Source organism: Varanus komodoensis, unplaced genomic scaffold (assembly GCF_004798865.1).
Source record: "Varanus komodoensis strain SLA01 unplaced genomic scaffold, ASM479886v1 scaffold13_1, whole genome shotgun sequence".
NCBI classification, from domain to species: domain Eukaryota; kingdom Metazoa; phylum Chordata; class Lepidosauria; order Squamata; family Varanidae; genus Varanus; species Varanus komodoensis.
Window position 1 is genome coordinate 11,367,943 of NW_025335408.1, and position 26,395 is coordinate 11,394,337.

The following is a 26,395-nucleotide window of genomic DNA, read 5'->3' on the forward strand; positions in this document are numbered from 1 at the left end:
CTGGAGAAGAGCCTAATGCTGGGAACAATTGACGGCAAAAGAAGAAGGGGATGGCAGAGGATGAGGTGGCTAGATGGAATCACTGAAGCAGTCAGCGTGAGCTTAAGTGGACTCTGGAGGATGGTGGAGGACAGGAAGGCCTGGAGGAATGTTGTCCATGGGGTCGCAATGGGTCGGACGTGACTTTGCAGCTAACAACAACAACAACCTGTGGCTGAAGTCTGCACTAACATTTTCAACTAGGGGCAGACTTCACTAACCAGCACATCATGTTATAGTCCATATGGTCTGAAGCCAAGGTAGGCTAGTAGGCAAAATGGTGTACTGATAGATTCGTCCCCAGCCCCTTTGCTGTGGGGTAGCTCCTCCTCAGGGAAATGAGTGGCCAGACCAATCCCTATTGAGGGTATAGGGTGGCCCCATGGCCAAGGTCATGCCTAGGTGTGCCACACAATCTGGATTCATTCAAACGGAGCAAGTACAATTTCTCCACCTCTGCACAAATTTGCTTAAAGGCTCTGCTCTCTCCAACTGAGGACTACTTCAACCAGTGTTAAATAAATAACTGACCATAATCATTCCCTACGAATAATAAAGCTATTACTTAAAGAAAACAGTAAGCATCTAGAAAGAAAGAAATCAGCAGCTGAAAAAATGACCAATGAAATAAAGAAGAAGCAGTCAAAGGCCTCACTGAATAAAAATGTGCCTGAACAATAATCAAGGTGCTTCTCAAGTCTAACTGGGGAGGGTGTGCTAAAGATGGAGAGCCACTGCTAAGAAACCATGGTAGTTGCAATCTCCAAAGGGTTTCAGAAGCCAAGTTTAAAATCAGGCAGATTTGTGTCACAGAAGCTAGCTGTTAGGTGCATTAGTCCAAGGTCCTTTAGGGCTTTTCAAAGGCCAAACTAGCACTTAGAATTGAGCCCAGAAGCAAGCTAATAACTAGAATAGTTTCTCTAGCACTGGTGAGAGATATTCGGATAGATGTATCTTCATTTATATTATTGATGCCTTTTCTGAACTAATTTAAATACATGTTGCAGTAATATAACTTCGCTACAGCAACACTTACTTTCATCTAAGTGCATGGACAATGAAGTATCAGTCCTCTTGGGATAGGAATCCTACATTTTGGCTCTAGATTATCCTCTTGTCTATTTCCTACAACAATAATCTGCATACTGCTTCCTGAAAGCATCATTTAAAAGAACTACCACCAATTCTGTTGTTAATTTTGATTTATTGCAGCAACATTTAAGAGCAATCACAAATCTGGCAAAGGTTTCGATACTAAAAAGTACACTCTGGAGACACTTTTTGCTTGGCAGAGTCTGAATTTACCTAATATCAGCATGATTAACAAACAGCCATTATGCTAGCCTGAAAGTAAGCCTTCTGACAGCAAACTAAATATACTGTCCCTCTACAGAAATAAAAATGAAACCAGTTAAACATTTATGGACTTGGCCACATTTTAAGACAGGAGTGCAGAACCTCGGGCCCGGGATTCAAAGCTGGTCTTTTGGGATTCCAGAGGGCCACACCCCCTTCTCCTGGCCACACCCCATTTTCTCCAAACCACTGGCACTGGCAACCACTTCCCAGCAGTTCTTCCTTGCCCATTCCAGAAATTGAAATGACTTGAAGCTAAGATATACTGCCATTTTTGGCTGTACGTTTGCCTTTGGTCCACTTTGAGGTCAGCCCCACCTACCATTCAAATGCAGCCCCTGAGACCTTCTCTGGAGTGGGATTTGGTCCTTGGGACATCTTATTTAATTAATTTATTTATTTTTCGATTTATATCCTGCCTTTTTCCTACAAAGGGCTCAAGGCAGCTTACATCTCCTCTTCCATCTTATCCCCACAACAACAACCCTGTGAGGAAGGTTGGGCTGAGAGGCTGTGACTGGCCCAAAGTCACCCAGTTGGCTCCATGGCTGAGTGGGACTAGAACCCAGATCATCTGAGTCCCAGTCCCATGCTCTTAACCACGACACCACACTGGCTCACCACCACATTTTGAACAGTACCAAAAAGACTGCAGCCATTGACGAGAGAACATTTTGTTCATTCTATCTAAACTATCCATTCGGAGAGTTTACTTTACCCTTAATGCACTTTGTGCATCTGTACAGCTACAATCTTTTGCACACTTACCTAGGGAGTAAGGCAAACTGATCTCATTGGAGCATACTTCTAAGCAAATATGCACTGAATGTTTGAAATCCTAGGCAGGCCTGCCTTAGAATACGGACCACTGAACAATCATGAACAAACATGAACAGAATGGGGCTGTATAAGAGCTAAGCCACATTTGGCATGGGATATCCATGATCAGACCTCTCCCTATGTCTATAAAATGGGTGCTGAGGGCTCCAAATTGTGAATAGGACACTAACAAAAGGACTGTCTAATTCTTTCCCTTCATTTACCTATTCAAAATTCCTGCTCCCTAAAATGCTCTTAACTCTGCAGCAGAAATGAAAATGGGCATAAACTCCTGCAACCAAAAGTATTTTGGTTAGAAAAGGCAAACAGCAGAATAAGTGGACCTCCAGCCTTCCTTATTCCTAACTTCCTTGAACTGGACTCTCCACCTTCTACTTCCTGTTCAATACCAACACATGGTGGCAAAACTATGTATAGACCCACACCATGTCTAAGTTTGCCTTCAAAAACTGTTAGCATTATGGAATCTTGAATTAACTTAGATTCTGTTCAGACATAACAGGAAGCCATGAGAATGAGTCATGCTGGGTCTCAGACACACACAATCTAGTGTTGCCAGATTTGTGATTATACTTTCTTTACCCTCCTCTTTCATTCCTATGAGGCACAGGAGTGTTTACTTTTATATTAACCACTATCTGCCATGATAGGCAAACTTGCTCTGTTGATTTCAACAACCATTTGAGAACAAGACAAGATCTGAAATCACAGCTCAATCCTGGCTTGTTCTCATTAACCAGTTTAAGCAAACCAAGTTTCCAGAGTTCAACATCAAAGGAAATAGTGTTCAAATTGAAATTGAAAGCTTTTGATATTCTCATAATGCGCGACAGTTGAAGAAGTTTCAAAATAAATTCTACCAAATAAAAGTTAGAAGACACTCAGCAGCCTATTCTTTGGAAGTGATGGTTTATCATATGTCTCAGCCACCAATGCATCAGCACAGTGTCAGCCTGCAGAGCTGTTTTGGGTGGTGAAGTGGGTGTTACATTCCAAGCCCCAAAGTAGTGACCAGTTTGCAAAACGCTTTGCTGATAAAATTCCTCACATCTGTCCTAACTTGGAGTCTAGATTAAAAACAGACTCTGGGGTTGTAACTGAGACACATGCTCATTCAACTTTGATAGGAAAGCCCCATTTTGTTCAGCTTGAGAATGCAGATTACTCGCTTAGAGAAGTAAACCATCAACTTGCTTGTTACACCCCTATCCATCCTGCCTGACAAAAGTTTCCCAGGTGGATCAGGATGACTGCAAATGCCTCCTTAAAGAAGGGCTGTGTTCCCATATTATTAAAAGAGGGACTTGCTGAAGAAGCTTCCACATGACGCCAACATTTTGGATAACTAATCTCCTCACTGCATAGCATCCAGCAGCCATATCTGTTCTACTCTGTTCCACTTTGCATTTCTTCGCATAAAAGTAATCAGGCTTTATTCTTTGGAGGTTTCTGTTCCTCTGTTGTTCACCTTTGTTATTGTCTCAATTACTTTAAATTTTTAATTGTTTTAAAATTAAGACTGAAAGGTAGAATATAAAGATTTAATAAAATAAATAAATACCAGGCTGTTCCAATTTCTTTTTTTTTTTTTTTGCACAAGAATAGGTGGTGGCAACCCAGCTCCACTTATTCGTAGATAAAGCTAACTGTGTGGATCCTTGCCAGTCTGTACTCACGCATGATTTGGGGATCGGAACAGCTTGGGTCACCTTGGTGGATGACCTATGCTGGAAGACAGATGAGATAAACACATCCTGGATGGCTCAGTGGGATCCCTTAGCAGTATTTGATGCCACTCGCTACAGGAACTTCCTGGGTTGTCCAGCTGGTATGAGGCTTGGCAACAGCAAGAAGCATCATGTTTCAGTGGCTAAGATTCTCTTTGGCTGAATATTGCCAAAAGGTGGTAGACAACTGCCTTTGGCCAGCAGCCTCTGGGATCCCTCAGGGCAATTTTCAGCATCTCCCATGCTTCTCAGCATTTACATCAAGCCCGAGAGAGAGTTCACTGTTTGCTGATCAGGATGTCATGGGGCACTTCGTCAACATTTTTACTGAAGTCTAGATAGATAGATTGTATATTGTCCATTTGGGAAGTTACCCAGTCAAAAAATTAGATTAGTCTGGCAGGATTTTTTTTTTTTTTTGAGAAATCCATGTTAGCTTTTAGGAATCACTACATAGTCTTCAAATGGACAATTTCTGGGCCCAATTCAAGGTGCTGGTTCTTGCCTATGAAGCCCTAACAGCTTGAGACCAGAATATCTAAAAGATTAGCTCCTCCTCCATATGAATCTACTTATAATTTGCAAACATCCTTGAGGATTCTGCATTATGTCCGAAGAAGTTTGGTTGTTGGAAACATGGAACAGTGCATTAGTGTACAGAGTTTGCTTCTAAAAGAGGATAGACTAGTCGCACCCCAATGGTTTTTAGGCAGGCAGAAAAAGAAACACTTTCTTAATCCATCTGGACTTAAATAGTAATCATAATACTAAAGTTTTAACTTTCCATCTTCTCTAGATACTTAATCAGTATTAAAATTGTTTCATACTGTTTTAGTAATTTTATTGGTTTTGGTTTTATTGTAAATTATCTTGTGGGTCCCTGTTAGGACTGAAAGAAAATTTAGAAATATTTTTACAACTAAATTAAAAACAGGAGGGGATAAACTGTGTGCAAACTCAAGGCTCACGGTGGCTCATTGTCACAGCAGGAATCCATGGCTTCTGATCACATCTGAATCAACCCTAAGATCAGAAAGTGAAATGCAACATAGAAAGTTTCTGCAGCAGAATACATAGCAACCAGAAGACTGGTAATGAGGTTTCCATCTCTATGTACGTATATAAAAATTCTACACAGAAACTATGTTTTTACAGAAAAAGGAAGGTACCCATAGGACTGGTGGACCTTTCAGACTCTGCTGGAGATCATGTCTTAGTGGTCTAAACATCTGGCTTGGAATCTTTATTCTCAATGGAACGATCTATTTGAATTAAGCTGGATTTGGCTGAGATAGAGGTGTTGAACTACATATAGTCAGTCATGTTGATATTTTCCATGTCTTCAAATCCTGTCTAATTTTTCTGGCTGGTTTTGGATATTAAACAGTGTTACTGTTCCTGTGCAACAATGTGTCACTGGCAAATCCTTCTCCTTTGCACCCAGTTTTAAACATAGCACTGCATAAGCTACAGTCATACACTGCACTTGTACTTCCAGCAATATATAGGTGTATCAAAAGGGCCGATGCACATGAAGCTTCCAAGTGGCAACTGCTTCATTTTGGAAAGCATGCAAGTTTACAGGCATGTCCAAAACAATCCGGGTGAATTCTGCACATTATGATATTTCACTCATCAGAAAGTGAAAGCCACAACACATGCAGATTTTAAATAGCCATTATGCACAGGTCTAGGACAATGGCTCAATACACAGTTTTTCCTCCAGTGGTATTCTTTTGAACTATTCTTCCTTAAGCAACTTCAGTCTACATTTAGGTAGGTCTACTTCCCTGGAGTAGCAGCATACCAGAAAGCTTGTCTCAGGAAGATTACATTGCCCCTCAAGCTCTGAAAGCAAATTTAAAAGAATCTCTTTGATGTATCAAGGCACAGCATCTTCTCTGACCACGCTTGCTGCCTCACATTTTAAATAGTCCTCCTTTCCCTTCATTTCACTATAAGATCATGCTTTCAACAATAATATATACATATATTTAATCACATAGTACCATATACGCACCCACTTCACAACTGCTATCATTCTTATGTCTGTAAATTAAGGATAAATCTTCCAAATCTGATCATGTACATTCTCCAAAGAAGCCGGCATTTGGGGATGCGACACAGGAGAACTGCAATTATATCTACCAGTCTTCATTTTGCTAAAAGTAGTGGCATGGGGCCATGGATGAACTGAGCTGGAACTACATCCCCAATCTAAATTCACAGCTATTACCACCAAAAGGAGAAGATCTAAGAATTCGTACTGTCTACATGCTTTTCCATGGCTAGTAGATTCTTCCCAGATGTGGAAAAAGGGGGAGGTTAGTGCCCTGCCATGCCCCCTCAGCACCAACGATCTGGGATCCATGGAAATGCTTTTAGCAAGAGAAAGATGTCGGCAGAACCAGTCGTTTATAAGTTGCCCCTTTGTTGAACAATGTCTTTGTGCCGTCATGAAATGTGTGGTCTAAACATAAAAATATTACACAAATAAGAACATAATAGACAAGACGAGCCCTGCTGGATCAGACCAAGGGCCCATCTGGTCCAGCCAGCTGCCAGCAGGACCCCACAAGCAAATTCCACAACTGGGGCATCTTCTTCCATATGTGCCTGCCCTCCCCTTAGGATCTGCGGCAGACACCCTTCTCTGGGTATGCTCCCTGAAGGAGATTAGGAGGGTGACTACCCAGAGAAGGGCCTTCTCTGTGGTGGAACCCCAATTGTGAAATTTGCTCCCCAGAGAGGTTCACCTGGCACCGTCACTTTATTCTTTTCAGCACCAGGCCAAAACCTTTTTATTTGCCCAATGTTTTAAGAGCTGATTGTTCTAATTGGGGTTTTATTGTTAGTTGAATTTTTAGGACGCTGTGCTTTATTTTACATTTTGTATTGTTAAACCAAGACTTTAGTAAGGGATGGTCTAAAAAGGATTTAAAGAAATAAATTAAATATATGTGTGTGCAACAGCCCCCCACCCCCCCACCTAAGTTCCCCAGCAACTGGTGTGACCAGTACAGCTTTAAGCAGCTCGATTACTTTCAAGACACCCTGTAAACATAAAAGTGATTGTCAGCATGGCTGCATCATTTATTTTTTTTAATAGCAAGAACTGGAAAAATATTTCAAATCCCTAGATACCAGACAACTGAAATTACCTCAAACTGGTGCCCTTCAGGTGTGCTGGACAAGAGATGTTGGGAAATGGAGAGTGCCCGGTTGGGGAAGGCTGTCCAAAAGACTTTTCCTGTTGTGTACCAGGATTACCAGTGCGTGATTATTAGACATGTGGGAGCTTCAGCTTTATAAAGTGCATTAATGGCAAGACTGGTTCGTTGCCAAAAAAGGCAGTCAGGAACAAGTATCAAGAAAGCACTGCAACAGTACACTGCAATTTAATTTTTTTGCTAAGAGGTTATTCTTGTGATTTCCAAGGCAAATGCCATGAAATAATGCTGAGTCTTTTCCTGTAGGGATGGTCACCCTTCCCTCCAGGAAAGGCAGAACATCCTCTTAAGAAAATAAATGTGCTGGTTCAGTTCTGTGGCTCATCCTGCCTCCCAACACCGGACAGTTTCACATATTGAAATCTACAATTGCTAAACAACATTTGTGAAGCTCTCGTTCTCTGTCGCTCACACCAGCTTGGGACAGACTGAAGTTGACAGGTTGTCGTGAGGCTGGCACTGCAGGCCCTGGCCATCTTGGCTAATGTACACATGTTTCTGTCCTTTACAAATTTGCCTGGTTGTCAAGTCTACGTCTGCCCAATTGTCTATGTCACTGCATATCTCCACTCATTTTTAGAGCTGACAAACGTTGATTTTTAAAGATACCGTGCAGTTTCTCCATGCCATGAAAGGAGGTGCTCTGCTTGTTTTTCCATATGCAGTTTGCACTTCTTGCACTTCCTTCACCAGTGAGACCAACAAATCACAGCCTGCATCACAGCCCCCTCCCCTTTTGGTGACTCCCTGTGTCTTCTTCAAGAACAAAACAATATTGCCTGCAGCCCAGCACAATGTCCTTCTCAATGCCTTCAGAGTACACCTATATTTTACTCAAAATCTGGGAATGGCCCATTTTTCCTGCTGCAATAAACACTATATATTATAGGCTTTGGAAAAACAGGAACCAAAAGGAATCTTCTGTGCCACTTTACTCCCATCTAACAGATAATGTGCCTTAAAAGCAACTGCTCTCTGTGAACCTGTTGTAACAAGCCTGTGCTAGAACAATAAAGCAGGAGAGCTCTCTTTGAAACACCAAGTTTAGGCTTGTCCTGAATAGATAGCACTTGATAGGAAGGCATTTCTTAAAGATGACAAATTTCCCCCCAGTCATCCCATCTTCTGTTAAAGTCAGACACATGGAATACAGAGATGGACAGGGAAACATGAGAGTCTCCTCATGGGTACATGATAATGCCAGCACTGGATACATCAAACTTTTCCAATCTGGTGCACTTCAGCTTCTTTCGCAGGTTCTCCCAAACAGCATGGCCATATCACGTCAAGTTGTTTTCGTGTTTACCGAACTTGCAACCCTCCAGATGTTTGACCTACAATTCCCATCAAATCTTGGGTTGAAAGAACCATGTCCCATCACAGGCCAGCATCTTGTTTAAGCTAGGACACCTGACCAGACAGGTGAGGCATTAGGTAGCTTGAGATCTGCAGACCAGGCAGGTGCCATGCAAGTATAATTCTGCCACACATTCAGAAATCAATGGCTGAGGGGGGTTAGGATAGTGCTGGCGGCATGTAGTAAATATACTTCTTTTAATGTCAGTAGCTTTACTTAACTGAGCCTAAAATTAAAGAATAGAAAAAGTGTATAAATATGAACAATATGCCATTTGATTAAACTGGCCTAAACTGATACCAGGACAAAATTGACTGACTGGGATTGCGTGACATGACAATCCATCAAGGGTGACAAGCTACAGTGCATTCTTTTGTCATGCAAACCCATACTAAGCCCTGCAGGATGACTTATTTGAGGACAACAAGCAACCCTGACAACCCATGGATTCTTCTAGGGGCAGTTGTAGCCAGTGTCTTGTCATCTGGACCCATGCAATCAACTTCATCATGGGTAACAAGAACCAGCCAGGAACTTGCCTGGGGAGGGCAGAAAAAACCCCTTGTCACTTGCGAAGTGTGGATACAGCAACAGGGATTCCCCTTAGTGTGTCAAGGAGCGTGCTCACAATGTTCAGGACATGCAGTGGACATCTCTGCTGTTATTTCTAGTCACTGATCAGCATGAACAGCAGGGGTTCTTCTCACCTAGAGGGCTGGGCTTGGAGGAAGGAGCCTCTGCAGGGCAGCTGGGGTCTCCCTGTGGGCCAGATTATATACACATACTGGAGATTCCCCATCCCTGTTCTACCCCCATTCACCAGTCTTTCTGAAGTGTTTCTGAACTGTCAGAAATGGGAGAAGAGACACTGTTTGGGCTCAGACTCAAGGGTGGGGTATAGAGTTGTTGTTGAAACATGGATTGTCATGTTGTTTGAACCTAGTTGCATTCACAAGTTACAGCTTGTTAAACACGAACAACCTATGGCAATAATTTGTGGTTTGCTGCTGGGTTGTGAACTGTGGGTTGTTCACCATGGTCTGTTATCTCATCTGGGTTCAAACAGCATGGTAACTTATATTTCAGCAACAACCCATGGTTCAACAACCACACTCAACCTATATTCAAGTGTGTTTCCGAGTGTTTCCTGTTGTGATACAGCAATCTGTGCTGTCAGAAGACAAAGTCAGAGTAGTTGTTTGTTTGTTAATATACATTAACAAATCCATTAAATACAAAATTTTGAATCCTAGGTTCAATCTATGCAAGTATGTCCCAGTGCATTCAAGGGGGTTTACTTCTACAGTACATCAGCAATCTTAAGAGGGCAGTGGCTGTTTTCTTGCTGCAGAAGAAAGGAGGACCTGAAATTAATGCACCCAAAACTTGACTGGCATAGCAGCTGAGCATATCAAGGACACATATGTCCTACAGCAAGAGCTATGAAATCTGGCAGCAGTATTCAAAGCCAACAGTAGTAGAAAGTGACTTTGAAATAACTTGGAAGGATTGAGGCTTGGGCATCTCAGACTTTAAAGTCTTGGCAAAGATTAGAACCATCAAAGTCTGAAGCCATGGCCAGAATCCATAAAAGCTTGTGCATGCATGCAAAACACTTCCATGCATGCATGGGTAGGTGGCAATATTTTTCTTACAGCCCCTTGTACATTCATTGACATTCAAGATGGCTTTGAGGAACTGTCACCAAATTTAGGAGTGAGGAAAGAGGGATGAAAAGCGCCTGTGTGCATGCAGAACATCACATACAATGGACTAGAGCCTCAATTCTAATTGTAACAAAAAACAACAAAATATTCATTAAGAACACCATGCAGGGACCATGCAGTATGTCTGCCAATCAGTGCACCAATAACACAACAATGCTTAAAACTAATATGCATGTCTGCCACCATAAGCACCATTCGAACAGGTAGCACCTGCACATTGTGTCATGCAGGTATCTGTCCTTCTAATGCAAGATTTGACATACTTCTTTATCTCCATGTCACTTTTTCCTGAAGTAAAAAAGCAGCTGAAAGTACCAGTCTCATATCCAGCTAGTGGCCCCAAAACAAAGCAACTGGATAGTGAAGGAACCCAACCTTCAAAACATTCAACTGAACGAGAACTCTGCTAATCTTAAGGGCATGTTCCATCACTGATCCATTCTAAGCATAAGATTTTAAAGCGGAATATCAATACACATTTGTGGCTGATGGCATAATATTCGAAGTTAAAGTGAATATGGAGGATAAACCCCAGTCCCAAAGTCTGCAGCCTAGAAAATGATTGTTTTTAATCATTTGATTTCATCAGGAATAAATCTTCTCATATCCAAGAAGAGAAGACTGAGGGGAGATATGATAGCACTCTACAAGTACTTGAAAGGCTGTCACAAAGAGGAAGGGCAGGAGCTCTTCTCTGACATCCCAGAGGATAGGACATGGAATAACAGGCTCAAGTTACAGGAAGCCAGATTCAAGCTAGATATCGGGAAAAACTTCCGGACTGTTAGAGCAGTACGACAATGGAACCAACTACCTAGGGAGGTTGTGGGCACTCCCAGACCAGAGGCACTCAAGATGCAGCTGGACAGTCATCCGAGAGGGATGGTTTAACTTAAGCAGGGGGTCGGACTTGATGGCCCTCTGCACCCTTCCAACTCTAGCATTCTATGAAAAAAATCTTTTCACTTAAGGCAATTTGCCATTACAAACATAAGTGCATGCTGAAATGTGCTGGGACAGGCAGGTTTGGTGAACGTATTAAACATTAAATGAGAATATCAATGCTGCTGTTATTAATGAGCTGCTGCAGGCACAAATCTATTATTTAGGTAAACTTTATCATTGCAGCAGAACTGCATGTATGCACTGAGTGTTTGTTTGTACCGTGACAGACAATGTAGATCAGTGCAGGGTTTAAATACAGTAGCATCAAGGACAGCATCTCTGCTGAACCACATCTATTTGTGGCCTCAGCTGAGTCTCTTTCATTTCCCCACCCCAGCCATACAAGGTTGCCACAAGGACACATGAGAAGTACTGTGAAGCAGTTTGTAGTACGCGGACAAGTGTTCAGCAGTCTTAGCAATTTAAAACAACTGTGATCACAATCCCGCACTTAAGTAAATACATATCATAGCTCATTAGTGGCATTAATACATTCATGAAATGGAGTGCTGCAGCCCCCATCTCAGTACATAGTTAAAATGAAAAATGTTTTCTGTCTCAAATTCCATCACAAATTAATTTTTATTGATTTCATTTTATGATCTGGCTTGAGTAGGTATTTCTCACAATAACAGTACATTTAAAACAATAAACAATTGTGAATTCTGGTGTAATTTTAAAAAGTAAGAAACGGGAACTAAAGGCACAATCCTATAGCCTCCTGACCTTGGGGGAGTGGGGGATAGAATCATTAGGAGACCCAACTGTGAGATCCTACAATCTTGCAGCTGGCACTCTGAAGGCTGAGGTCCTTCCCTGTTCCCCTTGCAGCTGGGGTGTAAATAACCACAGTAGTTGCCTCCTGAGGGTGAGAAGGGAAGGAGGTTAAGCCCAGGACTCAAGCCAAGTCCTGTCAGCATCCCAGTCTCTTTCTCTCCCTAATATTTTACCTAGATGGTCAAAAATGGCCATCTAGATGAAAAGCAGGGGGTCAGGTTGTCACCACTGTAGCTCATTTGGGGCACAAGTAGCAGGTAAAGTCTCTGCATTTGGAGGCGTATGTGCATCAAGGGTGAGGACGATAGACTTGCATCTGAAATCACAGCAGACCTATTGGAAGTCATACTAGCAATCAGGCAGAAATAGAAGCAAGTCTCTTCATGACACCCAAACACCAGCAGTCAAGGTAACCAAGTAAACCTCTCAAAAGGAAATAAGGGGGACACTTATGCATCACCAAAAAAGAGAACAGTTCTGCATGACATCCTCATGTGTTAGTTTGCATGTACAGATCTATATTTAGAAAATAATACTGCAATTCATGTGGTAATTCCATATCTTTCACTCTCAGGCAGAAGACTATGACCAGGTGCCCTTTGTAGCATAATGCATTGTTCTCCAAGGGCTGACTGTTGATGGGCACCTTCAAGGCCCTGTTTTCTATTGCCAGGGTCTTCAGCTGAACAGCCCTTCAAACAGTAGATACCTTCAAGCAGAAAACTGCCTTCCACAAAGCAGTACTTCATGCTTTGAAAGCCACCTAGGGAGGCTAGGGTACAGAAATGTAATAAATGAATTAAAATGTGGTCACCTTAAGCAGTAGAATTCTAGAAGTGTCATGCTGCATTGAAAAAGGCCCTGTCTATATTCCCAAATAAAACCCACCTCGGAAGGTGGCAGGACTTACTGGAAGGTCTACAACACAGATTTAATTGAATGGGAATGTCCACAGCTGGTAATGGTCTTCTGGATACCTTTGACCCAGGATATTTGAGGCCACAGAGTTCAAGACTACCACTTCAAGTTGTGCACAGAATCATACCAGAAGGCAATGTGTATTCTGCAATTTCAGAGCAATACGTTCACTGCAGGCTGTTCTTGTTCACCATCTTCCCTATCCCATCATTGATGTATCTCAAGGCAGCCTCAAATCAACACAATAGTCAAGGCCAGCTCAAATCAAAGCATTGCATTACAACAACATAACATTTGACATGAATAAAGCATGGATAACAGAGGCAGGGCCCTTCCTATTCAACAAGGGTTGTAACTGGGACAACAGCTGAAGTAGTTAGTGAAGCTTCACACTACAGATTCCACTTGGGACTCCAAAAATAAGGCACACCCAGTACCTAAAAGTACACCCAGCTGCAAACCAGTTCCCACAGGTACACAGCTCATGGCTCTGCATACAATTTAACCTACACTCCCATCATCTCTCATTCTTGTCTATGCTGATGGAAGTCAAATGGTCTGGGGACCAGAAGTTGCTTACTGCTAGGGAATTTAGGTCCATCCATTACAGGCTGAACATCCACTGCCTGGTAGGGTAAGCTTTGCCTTCAGCACCATCTCTGACTTGTTTGGACTGAGTTTCAGTTTCTTAGTCCTCATCCAGCCCATTACTGATTCCAGACATTTATTCAGGAGATGTACCCTCAAGATTCTAATAAATGAAGAAATACGGTAGTATTTCAACCACTGCCCAGCCTAAATACTTTGATGACCTTAGCTATGTAGACGTAAAATAGCATGGAGCCAAAACAGAGCCCTCGGGAGCTCCACAGTCCTCCAATACCACATTGCTTTTCCAGCTCCTATACCCCTTCTCTTCCAGAAGAAGCAGAACCACTGCCAGCATGCTTTTTAATGGAAATATTTACCTAATCCAGTTTTCTAAAATCCTATTCCAGGCTGTCAACATCCCATCATACTTTAAGGGCACAATCCCATGCAAGCTTTTTGTCTAAACATGCCTAGGATTATGCCCTAAATGTGACTAAGATCACACTCCTATGCATGTCAAAGCTGTGCATAGGATTACAGGCTAAACTATATAAATCAGAATGGTGCGATGCAGATAGATGCGGACTCCATTTTTTATGGCTGGGATAAAACAGCCACAGAGAGTAGATTTAGTCCCTGCAATGATTCCAATGGCATCCCTTTCCTTTCTTCTCCATGTAAATGTATACTTGTCAATTACTCTAATGAGAAAAGTTGGGCCTGGGAGGGGAGCAACAGCAAGACTCCACTGGATACAGAAGTGTTCTTTCCCCTGTGAAAAGGATTCTTACAGAGAACCATCACCCCACTGTATCTGTTAACTGGAAATGAATGTGCATCATCTAGGATGGCTTGGACAAGATCCAGCCAATGTATACTTTTAATGTCAAGGGAATTCTAAAGGCAGGGAGGCACCTGCAGAAGACTGACGTCATGGTGGATGAACAAAATATCTTAAAAAGACCGGGAGCTGCACACAACCAGAACTGGGTAGGGCAAGTTAGGTCTGAGGCCGCTGTATCTCCTAAACATAAACATAAATAGTGTAACAATTAATAAGTAAAGGCAAGAGAATAGACATCATGCTCTCCTGCAAGCTTGTGCCCTCGGATTTTTGGCCTACAGTTCCTATCATCTCACAACTGGCTGTATCAGCTGGGGCTGATGGCAGCTGTAGACCACACCTAGAGGGCCACCAGTTGCTCACCTCGGCATCAGCAACCAAGAATTGCATCCTTGTTTTGCTTTTTTAAAACATGCCTCAAATGGAAACATTATGTTGGCCACAAGGGACAAAGGAAACACACCCTCTGCAGGGCCCTACTGCATCAGTGCCCTCAGATGCAGGTTTACAGAAGCCACCCAGTAGGTAACCCAGTGCCCTGTTAGATGCAGGCTGCACTTGCGTCTAGCTGGTCAGATTGCATGTGTTAGGAGGAGGGGGGGACAGCTCTCTTGTACTCTTTGTTCTGTGCTAAAAACCTATGAAGAAATAGGCTGAGAACATGGCAGAGTTGCTTTTAGGAGCACAACACTTTATCCCATCAAAGTTCTTTTTTTTTTTTTTAGGAATAATTATGTTCTATATCATTGGCTAGATTCTCATAACAGCCCAGAATACAGGTTCAGTCTGTGTCATTAAATCATGGGTTGCCGTTACACATGAATTCTGCATTTGGTTTAAGTGCAGTCTGTTAACCACAAACAACCCAGAATTCACTACTCAACATCAAACCATGGGATCTCTTCCAAGGTCAGTCATGGTTAACAACCCACAGTTAAACCATAGTGCATAGTTTACACATAACAACCCTTGATTCAACAACCAATGGTTCAATTACAATCCATACTTAGGACTGTTGTTACATAAGAACCAGGCCATAAATTCATCACTAATGAGTGACTGAATAAACACTAACAAAGAAAAAGCAGGAGGAACAAAACAAAACAAAAACTCCCAGGCAAATATATTTACTGATTTTCCTCTGGGACTCTTAATACTATGGCTTTATCCATATAGAAACCCACTTTCCCTGCACATACCACAGTCTTTAAAAAAGGTAATCAACCTTCCGTAATGCTCAGGATTGTTTATCACAGTGCTTTAAAGATCAAAGAAGGGAACTTTTTAAACGCCTGGAGAAAAGACAGAAGTGCAATCCCATTCAATTCACACACGGAGATGTGTCCTTTGGGTGAACTGCCAAGAGTTGCTGGGGCCTGCCACCTGAGTGAGGCCACCTGCTTATCTCCAGGAGACGTGGGAACTCACCCAGAAGAGCAGATTGAGAGCGTAGAGCAGGCAACGCAAACACTTCACCGAGTCCTCTCTGGCCATTGTGTGCAACTCTCGGCCGAAAGCCCCATTCTCGGGCCTGCTACATCTTCCTTCGAGTCCTCTTGACTAGGCAAATCTGGAGGCGGGCGGGGGGAGAAGTGGGAGGAAAAAGGAATTACTTCACTGATGGCAACAGATGGAGAGCAAGCCAGGGAGAGGCAAACCCAAACTTCGCTAGGCGATAACAGAACTGTTTGGTGCTGCACTAACTTCACAAACTCGTTCTGCACGGCTGCGTTCAGGATAAGTGTCATTCGAACATCAAAGAGAACAAAGTGTATGGGTGTGTAGGGGGAAGGGTTGCACATGGCCACAAAAAGCACGCACGACTTGAGGCTGCTGAGTGTGACTCCGATCCAGACGACACATGGCAGAAAGTATTTTCTGCTGACCCCGATTCACACAAGACACACGCACAACCTTTGCACCCCGTGTTTAACTAGTAGGGATGAAACCATCCCCCTCCGGTTCTGTTCTGCCCTCACGGAATAAGAGCTCTGAGTACGCACACCTGCTTTGGAAGGGTGGGAAAAGTTTGTCCTTTTATTATTCATTAACCTCCTCGATGGCGCTCATTATTGCCGCAGGACGGTTACAACGAGGCACTATAGTTGAGTTAGGGAGACGGAACAAGTATTTCACTCACACACACACACACACGTATGTTTAGGATCAGGTACTGGAGACGCGGGACGGGGGGAGAATCTTTTTCCTTTTTTAAGAAAAGTTTTGAAAAACCCTACTTTTGGAAGATTCGGGATGCAGTCCCTTCTATCTGGGGAGGTGTCGGCTTGGAAAGCAAAAAAAGGCGAAGGGACGGGGCTTTGGGATGCGATAGGATCGGGGGCGAGGAAGAAATGACAGGCAAGGTGAGCTTTCCAAGGTGTGCAGCTGTGGCAGCGCAGAGAGCAGCGCCACTGACAGCGCGATCCTATGTAAGCTCACTCAGGGGTCGCTCCCGGAGAGTCCCTCACCCCCTACCCACCCCCTACCCCCACTTTAGAGATACGATTCAAGTCAGAGCCATTGACTCGGCTGTCTCCCGCGGCCGCAGAAGCAGCCGGGGTGAGCTCGCAGCGAGCGATGCCTCCAGCCCATTCACCGCGGCGCTAGGAAGGTGTCTGCTCCCGCCGCCTGGGGAAGGATCGGCACGTTACTGCGGTGGGAGGGGAAAGAAAGGGAAAGTGTAGGCACTAACCGCGTGGACTGCAAGATAAGCCTGCTCTCCTCTCCGAATGGGTCCCACTGGCAGATCCGAGGCAAAAAGTGTTCCGCTTAAAGTCAGGAACTTTCTGGTCGCCTTCTCTCCAACTCCAGCAGCATGGCAAGGCGCTGCTGGGGTAATAACCGAACTTGTAAAATATTTCTTGCTCCCACCTCCTTTCCCAGCCTGAGTGGTGGCTCAGCGAAAGGCAGCCGCCAGCTGCACAAATCGTTGCCACGCATGCTCCGGATCCCGCTGGCCGAGGCTTCTGCCGGGTCTTAGAGCCCCCTCTTTCGCTTCTCCTGCTCTTGCTTCACGCTCGTCCGCGCAGAGACTCGTGCTCTGGCTGGACCTGTGGCAGCCAACGCCCGGCTCCAGGGAGATCGGCGCGACTGGCTCCTCAGTAACCATCCATCGTTGTAGCTAAGGCTGCACTCCTAAATGCACGTACAGTGCAATCCTGTACATGTTTATTCATCAGTAAGTCCAGCTAAATTCAGTGAGGCTTGATCCAAGCCAAGCGTGCCTGGCATTGCAGTCTAAGGCTACAATTCTCCATGGGATGCACTTGTTTGTTTGTTTGTTTGTTTGTTTGTTTAAAACATTTCTATGCCACCCCCATCGCAACAAAGCCTCGGGGCGGCTCACAACAAAACTTGTATAGGATTGCACTGCACATCTGTACCCCGAACTGTGCTCTATTGAATTCAGTGGACCTTAGCCTCAGCAGGTGTTTATAGGAGTGCCGTCTTAAGGAGTAAGAGGCATTGAACTCATAGGAATAGAAATTTCTAAGTATGCTCTGGCATATGATTCCCATGCACACTTACCTGGGAGTAAGCCCCATTGAAAACAATGAGATTTACTTCTGAAGAAATAGGCACAGGATAAAGTTGCGATTCCATGCACATTTATGTGGAAACAAATCACACTTAACTGTCCAGGACATGCTTCTAAGTAGGAGTGTGGCCCTTCAGCACATTGGCATTAGTGTTCATCATGAGGTGGTCCCTACTCCATTAAAACAGCTTATATACTGTATATTAGAATTTGGTGGACTCCAAGATTCTTTGGGTGCTTGTACATGGTCTCCTAGCTCTACCAAGGAGAAGCTGTTGAGCATCAATTTCTTCTTTTCCTAATTGAGTTTTTTGCAGTAAGAAAGAGGCTGGAAGAAGAGGAAGAGAAACACAGGAGATTTACATGAGGAAAATGATACCATCTGGACCCTACTTGCATTTGGAAGCACCCTTTGTTGTTTTTAATCATCTCTGTGATTGGGATGTATCTCTGCAGGTTCATCGCCAAAGTGAATTCTATTTCTTTGCAATCCACTCAGAGAGTCTCTGGGACTAATTAACTGAGAAATATAAGTTGCCTAAATAAATAAATAAATAAATAAAACTGGTTAGCAAAATCATCCTTTGGGAGGAATGTGGGACTTTGGGTAAGTCACTGAATTGCAGCCTAATGTAACTTACAAAGTTGCTGAGGAAAAATACACTGGAGGGAAAGAGGATTAAGTAAGCCACCTTGGATTCCTTGCAGGAAAAAAGATGGGATATAAATAAAATTAATTAATAAGGAATGACTATGTAAGCATGTCTCTAAACTTCAATAAAACCACCAGAACAAAAGCCTTTAAAATGTTCAAAGTGTAATACCTTATACTGTAGGCCAACCATTCCTTTGTTTTGCAAATTAATACTCCAGTGTATCAGTTGATATTTATCATGTAAATTATTTAAAATTCATACATTATCAGATGAAGTCAAAACAATGGTACAGTAAAGGGAGTTAAACTTTCCAGGGGAAAAATCCAACAGGAACATAAATTTATTGCAGTCTTTCCACACCAGAGATTCTCAAATTGTTGAAAAGATCCTAAAGCACATATTTAAACCAAACACAAGCTTAGAAGTGGATACAGTAAAAGTAACATGTAGCTCTATATTGACAACAGCCAGTGCAGATCTAGCTACTAAAAGAGTGTGATTATAAACAGACTTTTATCAAGTGTAGGCTAGCATCAGTTTGCATTCAGCTTAGGTTCAGATTTTTGGTCTTACACAGCAACTCAGAACTAGGTTCCTTCACAAATTTGCGAGTTCAGCTTATCCGTTACTTTTTAAAAATGCAGAAAAAGAACACAGCCCTTGCAAAACTTGTATCTTCCCAAATCACATATCCTTTGTTGTCACTTCCAGCAATCCATTGACTATTATCACCTCTCTTAGAAATAAAAATTCCTGCTGACTAGTGTGCTATCTCCTAGATAGAAAATCTCCCATTGACTATTGTCCTTTCCCCTAAAAATAAAATCTCTGCTCTCAGGGGGCTCAACTGATCTACATTCCCACTGGCTAGAAGCTAGTGCAGAAGAGCAGTTCAGCTACTGCCTCCTTTCTTTTCAAACAAGTCCCTCTAATTAGATGGGCTGCTATAGCAGTCAGGACAAGCTAGCTAGGGCTTCATAAGGAGGAAGGCCTGCAAGGGAGTCACCTTTCTGAGTATGACCAGCCCCAGTGATGAAGGCCTACAATAAAGAATTATTTAACTATATTAGGGAAAAGAAGTCAGCTGGAGAGGTACTTGGACCAGTGGATAACAATGGAGGTAAAGGAACACTAAATGAGAATAAGGATATTGCAGAGAAAATGAACAAATTCTTTTCATCTGTCTTCACTGGGACAGGTACCCATTCCTGAACTTATGTATTCAGGAAGGGAGTCAGAGGAAATAAAACAGGAAATAGTGACTAAAGATGAGGTTTTCATTGACAAGCTGAAAATTAATCATTTTGGAGTTTTGAAAGAGCTCAAATATGAAATTGCTATCCTTCTTATAATGATATGAAATACATCCCTAAGATCAGGTTCTGTACCACATGACTGGAGTATAAATGTTTTCAAAAAAATGGATCCAGGGAGGATACAGCAAATTACAAGCTTAATATCTGTTCTGGGCAAATTGGTTGAAAGCATTATTAAAAATTGAATGGAAAACCATGCTGAAAATGAATCACCATTTCACAAAGGCAAGTCCTATCTCACTTAGAGTTCTTTGAGACTGTCAATAAATACATAGAAAGGGGCAATCCAGTAAAGATTGTTTACTTGGACTTTGAAAAGGCTTTTGACAAAGTCCCTCACCAAAGACTCCTGAGCAAACTTAGCAGACCTGAAATAAGAGGAAAGGTCTTCCTATGGAACGGTAACTATTAAAGACACAAAGAAGCAGCAGGAATAAATAGTAAATTCTTAGAATAGTACGATGTAAACATTGGAGTTCCACAGGCAATGGTATTAAAAACAATGTTTGCAAACTGTTCATAAAAGAGATGGAATTAGGAGTCAGTAGTGAAGTAGCCAAGTTTGCTGATGATACTAAATTTAGGGTGATTATTATGGGTGGTTCAAAGAAAAAGGGAATGAAAGAAGATCCAGAAGTTTTCTTCCAGCTGGGAAAATGGGCATTAAAATGACAAATGTGCTTCAGTGAAAGGAAGTGTACACACTGATGCATCTTGGAGCAAAAAACAAAACAAAACACCTACTTCAAATATAAGCTGGTGGGATCTGAATGAATCTTCAAGGAGGATCAAGGAGGAGGCCCCTGGGTTCTGGTGAAGAGCTCGATGAAAGTATTAGTCTGCTGGGAAAAAAAATAAAATAAAAGCAAACTACATGGTAGACTTAATTAAGAAATGAATTGAAAATAAACTTGCCAATATCTATACCAGTGGTAGTGAAGCTATGGAACATGTGCCAAAGCAGGCATGAAGAGGACTGTTTGTTGGCCCTCGAGCCAGGTAACCCCAGCATCACCCCAGCACCCGAGCATCAGATAACAGCGCACAAAGGCACAGTCTGCATGCTCGGAAAGGAATAGCAGCACCAGGCAATGATGTCACAAGCAGCGACACATTAGCCACTATTTGTCCGAGCTTTCACAGGGATGGTCAGTGCACTGCCAGGATAGATATATATTCACTTGGACTGGCTGTAAGTTGATTTTTCTAAACTAAAAAACTCAGTTTTCAGGTTTTATTGTAGTGTTGGCACTTTACGATGAATAAGTGGGTTTTGGATTGCAGTTTGGGCACTCAGTCTAAAAACAGTTCACCATCACAGGGTTTGGGTGACAAAAACAAGGTGTCCTGGCATGATTTAGATGGGTAGACTGCGTTTAGAATGGACAGAATTATTGAGCTGTGCAGAAAAAGTTACTCAAGGAAGGCTTTTTCAAAATGTCCCTCTTCATGGAACTTTACCCCTAAGTTAGGGTTGGGGGAATGCACCAGGGTAGGGTTAGGGTTACAAAAACGAGATGTCCTGGCATGATTTTGATGGTTGGAATGTGCTTAGAATGGGGAGAAATGTTGAGCTGTGCAGAAAAAGCTACTCAAGGAAGGCTTTTTCAAAACCGCCCTTTTCCATGGAACTTTGTCCCTATATTAGGGTTGGGGTGTACACCAGGGTAGGGTTAGTGTTAGAAAAATGAGGCGTCCCGGCATGATTTTGAGGGTTGCTTTGTGTTTAGAATGGGTAGAAATGATGAGCTGTGCTGAAAAAATCTACTCAAGGAAGACCTTTTCAAAATTGCCCTCTTTTTCATGGAACTTTACCTGTATATTAGGGATAGGGGTGTGCACCAGCTAAGTGTTAGGGCTAGAAAAATGAGGTGTCCTGCCATGGTTTTGATGGTTGGAATATGTGTACAATGGGCAGAAATACTGAGCTTTGCGGAAGGATGTACCCATGGAAGTCTTTTTCAAAATCGCTCTTTTCCATGGAACTTCACCCCTTTATTAGGGTTACGGCTGTGCACCAGAGTTGGTTTAGGTTAGAAAAACGAGCTGTCCTGGCATGATTTTGATGGTTGGAAGGTGTTTTGTATGAGTAGAAATGATGAGCAGTGCAGAAAAAGCTACTCAAGGAAGGCTTTATCAAAATAGCCCTCTTTTCCATGGAGCTTTACCCCTTTATTAGCGTTAGGGGGGTGCAGCAGGGTAAGGTAGGGTTTGGAAAATGAGGTCTCCTGCCATGATTTTGATGGTTGGAATGTGTTTAGCATGGGCAGAAATGATGAGCAGTGCAGAAAAACCTACTCATGGAAGGCTTGTCAAAATAGCCCTCTTTTTCATGGAACTTTGCCCCTATATTAGGGTTAGGGGTGTGCACCAGGTTACAGTTAGGGTTAGAAAAATGAGGTGTCCTGACATTTTTTTTGATGGATGGGATTTGTTGACAATGTGCAGAAATGTTGAGCTGTGTGGAAGAAGGTATTCAAACAAGGCTCTTTGAAAATAGCCCTTTTTTTCATGGAGCTTTACCCCTATATTAGGGTTGGGGGTGTGCACCAGGGTAGGGTTGGGGTTTGAAAAATGACGTGTCCAGGCATAGTTTTAAAGGTTGGAATTTGTTTAGAATGGGCAGAAATGTTGAGCAGTGCAGAAAAAGCTACTCAAGGAAAGCTTTTCCAAAATCATCGTCATTTCCATGCAACTTTACCCCTAAATTAGGGTTACAGCTGTTCACCAGGGTAGACTTAGGGTTAGAAAAACCCTAAGCATTATTTTGATGGTTGGAATGTGTTTTGAATGGGTAGAGATGATGAGCAGTGGAGAACAAGCTACTCAAGGAAGGCTTTCTCAAGATTGCCCTCTTTTCCATGGAACTTTACTCATATATTAGAGTTAGGGGTGTGCACCAGGTTAGGGTTAGGGTTCGGGTTAGAAAACTGAGGCGTCCTGGCATGGGTCTGATGGTTGGAATGTGTTTAGAATGGGCAGAAATGTTGAGCTGTGCAGAAAAAGCTACTTAAGGAAGGCTCTTTCAAAATTGCCCTCTTTTCCATGGAACTTTACCCCTATATTAGGATTCGGGGAATGTACCATGGTAGGGTTAGGCCAATGGTGGTGATCTTTGGCATGCATGCCACAGCGAGCAAGCAGAGCCCTCTCCATTGGCATTCAATCCAAGTCGCCCTAGCATCACCCCTGCAACCGAGAATCAGATAACAGCGTGCATAGGGGCCATGTTCATACTCAGAATGGAGTAGCAGCACCAGGCAATGATGTCATGAGCTGCGACATATTAGCCATGACTCTTCCACGCATTCACATGGCCTGTCAGTGCCCTGCCAAGGATATGCTTGGACTGGCTGTGAGGTGTCATTTCCAAACTAAAACCTCAGTTTTCAGGTTTTATTGTAATGTTGACACTTTGTGATTAATAAGTGGGTTTTGGGTTGCAGTTTGGGCACTCGGTCTCTCAAAGTTCGCCATCACTGCTCTATACATACCTGTGCTGTGACTGCACTTAGCATACAATGTACAGTTCTGGTCACTTCACCTAAAATAGCTTATTGTAGAATTGGGAAAGGACAATTACAATTATCATGGACTTGGAGAAACTCTCCTATAAGGAAAGGTTACAACTTCTGGGACTTTCTATCCCTCTCATAGTACTGGAAGCCAAAGTCATTCCATGAAGCCGATAGGTGGAAAATTCAGGACAGATAAAAAGAAGTACTACTTTCAGATGTAGTATAATTGCCACCAATTTAGATGGAGGATGGTGCCCCATTTCCAATGTTAAAGAAAGGTTTAGCTACCAGTCAGCTTTTGTGCATGGAATGCAAGGGCCACCATTTTGTCCCTCATGGCAGGCATCAAAATGTCTTGGACCAGTGTGATATCAAGCCACCGCTGCCTCATCACCTGATTCAGCAATAGCAAGGTAGAGAAGGCAGTCACTCTATTTCATTCCAAGGATGCGAGAGCTCCTTAGGCAATTAATATTTAAAGAAAGATGGGCATAGAGATAATTTCTAGATTGCTAGTACTGCACAGGTTCTGCAAATAATATCTAACTCAAATTAAGTCCTCCCTCCAAGCAAGCGGACTTATGTTTTCCAGCCTGCAGGCAGCATCCTACAATGTCATTCTGCATCGCTGATGATAGTTCAAGGCACACTAGCAAAACTCTGCCAATTTCTCCATGGATTTACTTGAAAGATCTTGCAAGTGGATCTTGCAAGTGGTTCTGTGCATGGTTGTGCTAACATGACTTTAATTGGATCCCCTTCTTGTACATTTTTCAGAACCTAGTTTTAGGTAGCACATTGTCATTGGCACTAACAGAATGACACAGCTGGATGCTGTCCATATTCTAGAAATATAGCTCTCTTTTACAGCTTGTCTGTATGGTCTACGTAACTGGCAAGTATTCTCCAGGTTCTCTGGCAGAGGGCTTTCTCATTACACATCACATCAGAATGGGGACTTAAAGCCATCCAAATCTGTACTAGGTAGCATTGTTAATGGTAAGGTTTGATGGGAATTGTAGACTAAACCAATTTGAGGGCTGCAAATTGCACGGTCCCGGGTTGCATAATCCTGGAGATGCTGAGGACTGACCTTTCGCATGCAATGCGTATCTTCCACCTTATAGCAACAAGGCTTCCCTGAACATTCTCGTCTATAATATTTATCAGGGTTAGCCTAAGACATTTTGTTGCCTGTGGTGGGACAAAAAGTGGTGCCCTCGAAAGTACATAAAAAATTTCTCAAGCACAGCCCTTCATTTCTGGCACTAAAATAAAATTATAAATTAACTAACAATTTACTGCCCATTGATGAACATAAGCAGCTGCTTGAAGCAACCACTTCACTCGGTCTTGGTGCAGGGCCAGCCCTGATCATTATAGTCGCAGTCTACAATTCAGAGCAGTAGCATTAATTGTTTTTTCCTGTTCCATCAAGCATGTTTAAATTAACAGACCTTTGGGATTTGTAGTCTGAAAGATGAGTAATCTGCTTCATATAGTTCTATGGCTCCATGATTTTCAGAGAAACATTCTTTACATAAATGCCAGCCTTCAATTTTATTTATTTCATTTATTTCTACTTCTGTGCCGCCCCATAACTCAAGGGGTCAATATTTAAGCCTGTGATAGAATCAATTGTGCTTTGCGCTCACACTGCCCATTTTGAAAGCACACAACCAGAGAAATCTCCTTTTTAAATGTTCTAAAAATAATTTCTGAGATGCCTAATTGATCTGTTACTGGAATAAGCTCATTACAACAATAATGGGTAAGCAGAATGGCAAGGCTTGCTGATGAACATTCTTGTTTATGAAAATGCTTACCTAAGATTCTGCATATGGATTGGGCAGACCAATCAATTAGGCACATTTTTTCCTGTTTATTCATTAACAAGTATTAGACCTTTCCTGAAACCATGTCAAATATGACAGTTTTCTGATATTGCAGCACTGGGCAACTTGTGGTTCTCCATATGATTCTGCCTACAGCTCCAGCATACCTCACTATTGGCTCTGCTGGTTGGGACTGTTGTGTATTGTAGTCCAAAACATCTGGAGGACCGTAAATGGTCCACCTACATTATACAAATGTAGGTGAGCACAAGCTATTTACACTGTCTTGTATGATGTTGCTGTTACTCTATTTTTTCACAAATATATGGGTGGAAATATATTGTATTTTTGTATTTTTAATGTAATGTTTATATTTTGGATTTTTATATTTTGGATGTTTATATTTTGGATTTAATATTATAATCATTTATTTATTGTTGTAAGCCGCCCCGAGGCTTCGGCGAATGGGGTGGCATAAAAATGCTTTAATAAATAAATTAAATAAATAAAAACATGTGTGACATGAGCCTAAGCCAGTGAGCATTCTCTCCATATCCTTCATTACAATTTGATCTTTGATTGGGCTCATTCCATCATACTCTTTTATGTTTATGATCAAATTGAATCATTTTTAAAATATCACAGGAATACATTTACAAAATCTTTCATGAAGAAAGACAAGCAGGAGTTAGGACATTAGAAACCTGAACTTCGTTTAAATCACTAGCATATACTTCTAAAAGTAAATTCAAATAGTAAATGCAGACAGGAGTGTCACCACTGAAAAATAAAAGCACATTCATCAACCTGCTTGGGGGAATCCTTAGATTGGTAGAAGTGCAAAAACATTTTAAAAGAGAAATGGTCCTTCCAAAAAAGGAGTGCTTGGCATGATCAGCTGTTCTGGAATTAATTGTAGTAGTCTTAGGGGGGAAATTGCACATTGCTTAGGACACCAAATCACTTTGAGATGGTATTCTATGATTTTGTGGCTTTTATGCAGTTTTTCCTCATTCCAAGAGGTCAGCATTCCACTCGTGTCAAGTACTGACAAGTAAGAGCTTTAAGCTATGATGTGATGAGTCTGGGGACATTTTTGCCCCTGCCTCTTTTACTCTGGTATCTTTTTCCTTTCCTGCTCCACACAACACTGGAACAAGATTTCCAAAATCTTCTGCTTG

General features: G+C 42.3%; 1 protein-coding gene across 1 annotated transcript in view; it reads right to left on the reverse strand.

Moving 5' to 3' along the window:
- TSPAN12 (tetraspanin 12) overlaps positions 1–26,395 on the reverse strand; it is a 97,262-nt gene that overhangs the window by 49,723 nt on the left and 21,144 nt on the right. The window contains exons 3-6 of the mRNA XM_044423030.1: positions 20,606–20,700; positions 17,880–18,217; positions 17,044–17,180; positions 15,780–15,921 (exon numbers count right to left, since the gene is read on the reverse strand). Coding sequence (XP_044278965.1) covers positions 15,780–15,845 — 66 coding nt within the window. The 5' untranslated portion in view covers positions 15,846–15,921; positions 17,044–17,180; positions 17,880–18,217; positions 20,606–20,700. The remainder of the gene's footprint in view (positions 1–15,779; positions 15,922–17,043; positions 17,181–17,879; positions 18,218–20,605; positions 20,701–26,395) is intronic.